The sequence below is a fragment of the Camellia sinensis genome, chromosome 9 (assembly GCF_055761805.1).
Source record: "Camellia sinensis isolate YWXY chromosome 9, ASM5576180v1, whole genome shotgun sequence".
Classification (NCBI taxonomy): Eukaryota; Viridiplantae; Streptophyta; class Magnoliopsida; order Ericales; family Theaceae; genus Camellia; species Camellia sinensis.
The window spans coordinates 24,978,123-24,987,447 of NC_138969.1; the positions used below are offsets into that span (position 1 = coordinate 24,978,123).

General features: G+C 33.7%; 1 protein-coding gene and 2 long non-coding RNA genes across 3 annotated transcripts; all 3 read right to left on the minus strand.

Moving 5' to 3' along the window:
• Positions 1-729: 729 nt before the first annotated feature.
• On the minus strand, positions 730-4,936 carry LOC145799302 (protein arginine N-methyltransferase 5-like; the record flags this gene model as incomplete). The annotated part of the gene is made up of 9 exons (XM_082888852.1): positions 730-1,183; positions 1,528-1,602; positions 2,009-2,062; positions 2,222-2,290; positions 2,818-2,853; positions 2,939-3,030; positions 3,570-3,642; positions 4,668-4,754; positions 4,853-4,936. Coding segments are annotated over 9 exons (648 nt in total), but the record flags the coding sequence as incomplete, so codon positions are not given.
• Positions 4,937-6,281: 1,345 nt separating this feature from the next.
• On the minus strand, positions 6,282-7,295 carry LOC145798506 (uncharacterized). The gene is made up of 4 exons (XR_014339470.1): positions 7,177-7,295; positions 6,978-7,092; positions 6,459-6,578; positions 6,282-6,352 (listed from the first exon to the last, which is right to left on the minus strand). It is a non-coding gene; the product is annotated as an uncharacterized LOC145798506 (long non-coding RNA).
• A 124-nt stretch (positions 7,296-7,419) lies between these two features.
• Positions 7,420-8,378, minus strand: LOC145798505 (uncharacterized). Its single transcript, XR_014339469.1, has 3 exons — positions 8,174-8,378; positions 7,907-8,091; positions 7,420-7,518 (listed from the first exon to the last, which is right to left on the minus strand). It is a non-coding gene; the product is annotated as an uncharacterized LOC145798505 (long non-coding RNA).
• Between the last annotated feature and the right edge of the window lie 947 nt (positions 8,379-9,325).

Below are 9,325 nucleotides of genomic sequence, written 5' to 3' on the forward strand. Positions count from 1 at the left end.
TAGATTTGTAAACATTAATTTATGAAAGTTTATTTTTTTAACATAACGTTTATGAAAGTTATTGCTTGATCGATAAAAATAGAAAGTTAAATTTTGATCGATAAAAATAGAAAGTTAAATTCTAGGGTAATGTTATGGTACTCACCGTAATTCTACAATATATTTTTGTTTTGGGTGTAATATAGTATTAGTCTATCACACGTGCTATGTACGGAATAATCACTGCTGGAAATTAAGCTTTTAGTGGCGTTTAAAAAACGCCGCTATAGCTATCAAAAACGCCGCTAATTTTTTTTGTGACGTTTAGTACTAAACGTCGAAGATGCGGCCGTCGCTGTAACTTTATGACGCTTTAAAAGCGTCGCTATATCAGTATAGGTGGCATTTTAAAAAACGCCACTAAATGTGCTGCATAATGGTCCAATGACGTCACTCCACATTAGCGACGTTTTAAAAACGCCGTGGCATTTTAAAAAACGCCACTAAATGTGCTGCATAATGGTCCAATGACGTCACTCCACATTAGCGACGTTTTAAAAACGCCGTGATAGGTCATTTTATTTTAAAAATATAACCGTTAGTATTCTACAGTGGCGTTTAAAAACGCCGTTATAACTTCATTTTTTTTTAAAAAAATAATAATAAATTGTGCTAATTCTGTGAGATTTAACCCCAAAAAAATACCTTTTATAAAGATGAAAAATATACAATATATTGACTAAATTTAGGTAAACATAATACTAGATCAATTCATGCTTCTCAATACGCAAAAATATTTCAATTCCAAGATGAAAATAAAGTTAAACTAGTACCTAGTGGTAAGTTGAAAGTTGTTACAAAACAAATCGGCACAAAAGATACAATTCAAACTAATTATACATACAAGTACTATGAAAGCATCTACTAAGAAACAAAAAATGGTTCTCATGGCAGAAAATGTTCTCAGTCCATGACAGAATCACCAAGGTTTTCCTCTTCTATTATCGCTTCACTATCTACTTTAGCGGCAAGTGGCCCTTGTGGGTTTCCAAAAATGGTAGTGAAAATCTGTCTATGGCATTCGTCACAGAAATAATAACAGGTGAAATGGCCGTCGTAAAGGAGCTTATGCACCATCGCCCCTTGGTAGAAGCCGCTGCACAAAATCTGTCATTGAGGGTGGGACAACTCTGTCATTCATACCCTGTTCAGTACAAGAAAATTCAGAGGAAGGGGAAAAAAAAGGTCAGCATAAGTGAATCTATATGATTTAGATTGGTAATCCTTCTGAAAAACAAGTGCAACACAAATAATACAGAATCCTGCTCCTCCTAATTCCAAAGTGACTATTGCAGACCAATGTTCAACATAATCAAGACATGAACTAACTTACAAACCCTAGACCAGTGTAAAAGCCTAAAGAAGTCTAGTTTTACAAAAATTTTAGTGGTACAATATTTGCATGCATAACAAGAACCACACCATCAAATTACATTATAACAAGGCACAATAATAATCAGATTCAAATGATTGGATTTGACAACTTACATGAAGTGTGACAATTGCATTTGGATTTTTCTCCACTGCATAAACTCTCAACTTCTGTCCAGTTTCTTCAGCTGCCTATTATGAAGATAAGAAAAGCAAAATAAGGTTTTTAACAAAAAAGATCAAAGTTGCAATAAAATCAAGCAGCCCCTTTCAGAAACATAAGCCACAACTAATATGAAAAAACTATAAAGCAAAGTAGTGCAAGCACGACTCCCAAGGAATAGAGCATTTATGTATGTACACTAATTATGACATCCTAGATGTTTAAAATAGTTTCTTTTATATACATCTATGAGTGTGTGTATATAACCAAAAACTTTTCTAACACAGGTCGAACACGTAAATATCGACATCTCTCTTGATTTTCCATTTCAGGGAAGTCGACATTTTAGCATTTAGCATTTATGTAATATGTCAAATCCAAATTTTGTGTTTGCATCCATGTTCATCTCCACGCAACATAGACATAAGAGTAGACCTGCAACGATGCTCTAACAAGAGGTCCACGTCCAGCTCCCACAACCATCAGTACCTACAACACGAGAACAGAAGTGTCATGACCTTCACTGTCAAACTGCAACACATGCCATAATTGCTGATAAGATATTAAGACAACGAGAATGAACTCAGCTATACTTTATTCCGACACATACATCTGAGATATAATACCAAGGATTATCACACAGCTTACAGTGATTATCATTGATGCTTCTTCATCTGGGACCCTGTCCATCAAAGCTTTCGAGACTGCTCTTTGATACTACCAAAATGCAAGTACAAGATCAATATTAAAAAAAAAAAAAAAAACACACAAAACACAAAACTATTGACAGTAGCAAACAGTTGCCCTTTACCACTACAGCAAAACAGTATCTAAGCCATAAAATATTAAAAAACATAAGCAATATGGAAACAACTAACCATTAGAAATTAAAAATAAGCATAAAATTTAGGCAGTAATTTTACTTGATTAAATACATATATGCACACTGAACACTACGCCATGACTTCCACCTAAGAAAAATCTAATTTGATTTAGATGAGATATAAATTATCTAGATTCTAGATTAATCATAAGGCATACCTGGATATATTTGGCACTATCCTTCTCAAATGTTTCGTATGTTTGGGCCTCTAAATTATCCATGAGAGGCCGCATTCAGAAGTAGGAAACTCAACATGTAATTATAACAACAGTGAGGGGAGCGTCACAATGGATGGGAATGAAAAGTTCATCATACTAAAAAAGTTGTGAATTAAACCATGAATTTACATAATAAAACATACTTGCAAGGGCGACTGTAAGAAATCCCTGTAACCAAGCTGCCATAAGAGAAGAAGGTCAATAGAAAGATAATATAAAACTTCCAAACCAGTTTGAACCAAGAAGAAAGGAGAGAAAGGCTACCTCAAAACGTTCTTGTTCAGGAAGGGGATCCATCCTTTGATATTGATAAGCAACATAGTCTAAATATGGCCGTAAGGGATGTCTCTGAAAACCTGAATGAAAAATAAATAAATAAAACCTATGAACTATAAATATACAACACAAACTCATTAAAATAAAAAATAACACCTACAGAATATAGTGAACAAGAACCACAATTACACAATATTTATCAACAACAAAATTTTATCCAAAATCAAAGGAGAAAAAGAACAACAAAGATGAAAGGGACAAACAGTCCACCAAAAATAAAAGGAGGCGAAATAACAAGTGACATACAGCCTTCCAATCACTAAACATCAAAAACAAAGAAATCTCCTTAAAAGGAGACGACACCCAAACACAAAAACAAGATAAATAACAAATCTTACAAGTAACTACATTAAAACTAGAAGGGAATGTTGCCCATAAACATATATATAAATCTTTAACACTAGTTGTAACATGATAAAAAGATAGAGAAGTAAGAATAAGTGCTGAACTCTTCCATTCAAATATTTGAATAATTTATGCCAAGTTTAATACGGCTTAAACAATATTAACCATCAGCCTTCAGTACCAATTACCACCCCAGCCACCATCACCAACTTACTGTCAATGTGATTTACAGCCAACTCTGAACTTCCTGTGGGAAGGCTGTGCTCTGGTTTCCCAGAAACTACTGCCTGAGGAAGACATTGCAAAAGAGAAAGATCAGCATATATTGCGGAATGACAATGTCGTGTAGAAAATCATAAGAAAGAACAACTTTTGTTTCTGCAATAGGCCTAAATTAATCACCTACTATGTCTTAAATTATTGTGAATCTATGTTATAAGGACTCAAGTATGGGCATTAGGTGCCAGTATGCATACGTGTCAAATTTATCTAATTCGCAATCCCAATTTCATAATTATTTTATTTATTAATTATTAAAAGGTAAAATATGTTACCAAAACATGGCTTTTTTTACGCATATGATGGGAGTTTTATGCATAGTTTTGTAGTAAGCTCTACAACTTAAACATATTTGTTGGGCATGTCCAACTAGACATGTCAGAAACATATCCCATACCTTAGTGACAAGTGTACAACAGAGGTACTTGACAAATTTTAAATGGTACAATGGAAAAGATGCAAAAGAAATGAACGAAAGAAATTTTAACATTTGCGCCATCGTATAAAATTGGAAATGAATCAGAAAACTATTGGAACATTCCAGCTACAAAGAAAAATCAAACATCACAAAATCTGCATTGCATTGAATGGCCAACTACCAATTTTGTTTCAATTAAGCACCTTAACATTATATAACTGAAATGACAGATTCTGAATGCCTACTTCTTCCCCCTCCCCCATTGAATGGCCAACTACCAATTTTGTTTCAATTAAGCACCTTAACATTATATAACTGAAATGACAGATTCTGAATGCCTACTTCTTTCCCCCCCCCTTGAACAAAAAAGAAGGAAAAGAAAAGAAAATAGACTTTGTGCAGCAAGAAACATTGCCACAGAATAAAGAATAGAATATAGATATTTATATGACAGTTGTCAGTTATCCCACTGATTTCCCAAAAATAATATTTGAAATCTTAATAACAGCAACATTCTACAACAAAGTATAACATAGTAATCATTAAAAACATAATTTTGAGATCCAAGTGTCTCTTCAACACTAAAATTTGATATACAGAAAATGACAACGCTACCTGTATTGAATGGTTAAAAAACACAGACAACAGCTTTTGGTGACGCTTTGACAGACACGGATATCCCCGAGCATTTGTTAGAAAAGACTGGCAAATCAACAGTCACAAATGTGAGTGTCTGAGTCACAGAGACTGCATGAAATACTACTTAAGCTTAGAAAAGGTATAATCGATAAACCCTTTACACTGGTATGAATTATAGCTGCTCTAACAGATTCCCCAAACCATCTTCCAATTGAATTTGATGAAGGCAGTGAACTCCCAATGAAAAGATTGGTCACGTGTCAAACCATAGAATTACTGGTGGTTCTGGAGTACTGACCACTGAAACTTCACATCATTTAAGTACTTCTGCATTCAAAGAAAGATAGATAGATATGGGTAGGGATCCATTTACACCTGCTGTAAGACATTTTTATTCTTACACACATCTATAACATTTTATGCAAGCCACCTTTCACAAATCTTGCCGATGGATTTCATGCTCAACTTTTTCCATTCATGCGTGCCAAGTATTAGATCAATCAACAATAAAAAAAAAAAAATTAGGCTATCCATACACTTGCATTTTGTGTATAATATGACTATATATATGAAAGCGATACGGATTAGAAAACTCTTGACCTTCAATTTAACTGAAATTTGGCAAGATTGAAAGGTATAAGATAAGCATGAAATACAAAGGTAGGATTTGTGAAAGTTTAAACACAAGTTACAGAGGGGTGTAAGTAAAAATTTTACACTAGGTGGAAACAGATACATCTCCTATATATAAATTAATGTTTATATATACTCACAAAACATCAAGGGCAATGAACAACTGACTGTGATGTTCATATAGAAGACGGAAGGAATTCCATGTTTCCCAAGAATCGACCTGTCCTCCACTCTGTTAGGCAAAAATAGAAGGGCTTGTAAAGATAAAACTGATATTTATTACACAGTTATCACAACAATTTCTAATCTACACATGCTTCACACCATACCACTTAAAAGTTCTTTCAATGGATTAATTAGAAAAATACCAATCAGAGAAACAAGAGAAAAATGAGGGCAGATTTTGATCAATTAATCACAGGCTCGGAAAATTAAGGTTCAGAAATTGATCATTCTATTTGAGAAACCGTGAACCAACACAAGACAGAAAATCTTGTTAGGCCAAAAAAACACACACTTCGGGATTCAAAAATTAATTGGACAGGAGCAAAGAAACTACAAATGATCCAGCCATAAGAGAGAGGCATAACCCCAAGATGACAGGAAGCAATTCCATGACAAAATAACTTTCCATTTGCATATGCTAAGTTCAAACAAATCAGAAAATTAAAACGCATGCACTCCAGCTCTCCACCCCTAATAAGCAAGATCAACTTTGGGTAGTGGCATATTTCACATACAGCAAGTTCAAACTTTAATATGGAAATAAATAATAAGAACGAAGACTACACAAAAGGAGAGACAATGTAAGACATGAAGCAAGACTCAAATAGTGGATGCGTGATATATGGTTTAAGATTAGCACCTGCATGTTGGTCAGATTCTGTAGAATCTGATTCACACATCTAGCATAATTAGCATAGGATGCTCCTTTAGGAGTAGGAAGAAGACAAGCCTGAAGAAGACAAGCCTGCAGGAGAAATGCAAATAGTGAAAACAATAAGCTTCTTATGCAACGATTGGAAGACCTGCAGTGCAAGAACACAAAATAAAACACGTCATTTTTATCATACAAATTAAAATCATCACATAAGATGCAAAATAACCTCCCATGAATTGTACTTGCTAATGTACCTGCCTAGAACAAAAGGCATTGATTGAATACAAATCAAAAGGAAAGTGAGTTGAGGAAATGGCACTCAACACTGAGTATCTCATCTTCTGAATCCAGGTCAATCCATGAGCTAATTTTTCCTGGACCACATTACGAAAAATATTAACTGAGGAAATTAAACAGTGGTATAAAAATGCGTGCAAATGCAAACAAAAAGATACAAAAATAATAATAATAATTTAATCAATATCCATATGGTAATTTCATGATAAAGGTATCAGATTCTTGAAGATCAAAGGAACAATTGTCTCATGCCAACCAAGCCAAACCATGCAGTCAAATTTTTAGATCATCTTGTGACAACAGATTTTCAGGTCTGCAAAGAGTACAAAATACATCAACAAGTTCATAAAAATAAGCTATCAAACAAATAAGTAGGGTGTGAACATAAAGAATGTGAACTCCACGAGAGAATAAAGAGGAACCAAAAGATGGCAGTGGCTATGTTGTAGAAAAAAGTAAAGAAAAGAAGACTTTACCAGCCACCCATCAAATCCCAAAGCAGTAGCTAGTTCAGTCAAGCGCTCAGCATACATGTGGGCAGACTCCTTCGTTGCTAGCAGTTTGTTGGCATTAACCTCTCATCTTCCCATTCTGTGATGAAAGTCCCCAATACCTTATGTTCCATGAGAAGAAACAGAAACATTATGTGCAACAATAACTGATAAAGGTTAATACCTTTTCTACTGCCTTTACATTTTTACGCCACTTCCTTCCCTTTGAGCCACTCTTTTCCTCCTAACGAAGCGCATCAGCTGCTTTCTTCAATTCTCTTGCCTTCTTACCTAGTTTAGTTGCTTCCTACAAATTATCGAGTCAATTGCCTATAATCAACTTGAACATGCAAATAACCATTACGTTGATACAGAAGGCAGAAGTAGGTAATTTCATATGGATACATAAAGCACAATGCAAAAAGTACCTTAATATACTGTGAACGAGTGATAACAGTTTTTAGACGCCGAAAGAATGAAAAGTAAGTCCCAATGGCAGACAAGCAATGCCCACACCGCCAAATATCTGGGTAGGACAACAAGAGCTCAATAGTAAAATACAATATTCTTGGAAAACAGACATATTGTTAGTTCAATAGTATCCAGATCTAACAGGTCATTTTGAACCAAGGTAATTTAGGGTTTAAAACAGGGTAATAAAAAAACAGAGAGTGAAAAATAAAAAACACTGGTTGAAAAATCAGTTCTGCGGATCTGGGGAAAAATAAATGAGATGTGTAAAACACTGATTGATCAATCCAAACTGAACAATAAGAAACAGAGATTAAAATTCTTCAAAACATTGATTGAAAACCCTAGGAGAAGAATCGACGGGAAGGAAGAACTTGAGAGAGAGAGATAGGGAGAGAGAGAGAGATATAGAGCTTGAGATTTTCTGAAGCGATGGTGCTCACCTTGGTAGATGATGGTGCTCACTCTCCTCGCCGGACGAATCTAAGATTGAATCACCGAGCTTTGAAATCGAGAGAGAACTTCGAAATCGCCGAATGAATCTGAGATTGAATCACCAAGCTGAAGAAGGTTGAACTTCGAAATCAATCTGATCTAAGAATGATAAAGTAGACAAAACCTAGCATACCTGAATCGAATGATTTCAGTAAGTATCATCTTCAATCGAACTTGAATGTGAGAAGATAGAGATGGGATTGATCAACACTTACCATGAAGAAAGACCTGCGAACTTGAACACGAACTCGGGATGGCACATTATGATCTGCGAATCGACGATCTACGAATACTTGAATCGAATAAACGAAGGGGTGAATCGAATACTTGAAGAGGAGAAGGGTTGCAGATTAATCGATTAATAAATGAAGAGGTTTGAATCGAGAGAAACAAAAGGGTTTGAAGCAAGAGAGAGTGAAATCAAGGGTATAGTGAGAGCGAGAGATTGAGAATAGGCTATTTACCTTAAAAAAAAAAAAAAACTAAAAACATTTGAAGGCGCTTTCGGAAGTTAAGACGGTGTTGTATTAGTCAATAATAATGCGACGTTTGAAAAAACGCCGTAAAAAATTAGAAACAGAGGCGTTTTTTTAAACGCCGTCAAATCAACGCCGTTAATTCTTACTTTTCTTGTAGTGAATTATAAATATTTATATTTATTTTAAATTTTTTTTAATATATAAATTATGATTTTTAAGATTTTTTATAAAAATAATTTAACAATCTTATCACTAACCATAGTGTATGAGAAAAGTTGAAAAGGGTACTGCAGTAACTATACACAGATTGTATCTATAGTTATTTGTATGAGGGGATTTTAAATGCTGATCAGGAGATTTTGACCAAATCAATAAATGCAGACATGTGGATTGAAAAAAGTTAATAAATGTTTATCAGAGAATTTTGACCAAATCAATAAATTCAGATTGAGATATTGAAACTGCCACAGGTCTTGGGGTTAAAAATCTCCTTTTACTTAAAAACCCCCTTGAGTGTTTATATTTATCTAACTTCAATTATATTAAAAAATCAAATTATAAACAAAAGGAGATAACTTCAATCATACAAATCACATTTTTTTTAATGCTATCTAACTACAATCACATTTTTCTCATAATAAAAAAAATAATTGAAAAAAAGAACCATTAAAATAGTAAATAAAAAGATTATTTAGAACTATTGAACAAACTACAATCACATTTTTCTTTTTGTAAGTGTTTATATTTATCTAACTTCAATCATATTAAGAAAATCAAATTATAAACAAAAGGAGATAACTTCAATCATACAAATCACATTTTTTTGAATACTATCTAATTACAATCATATTTTTCTCATAATAAATAATAATAATTGAAAAAAATAAC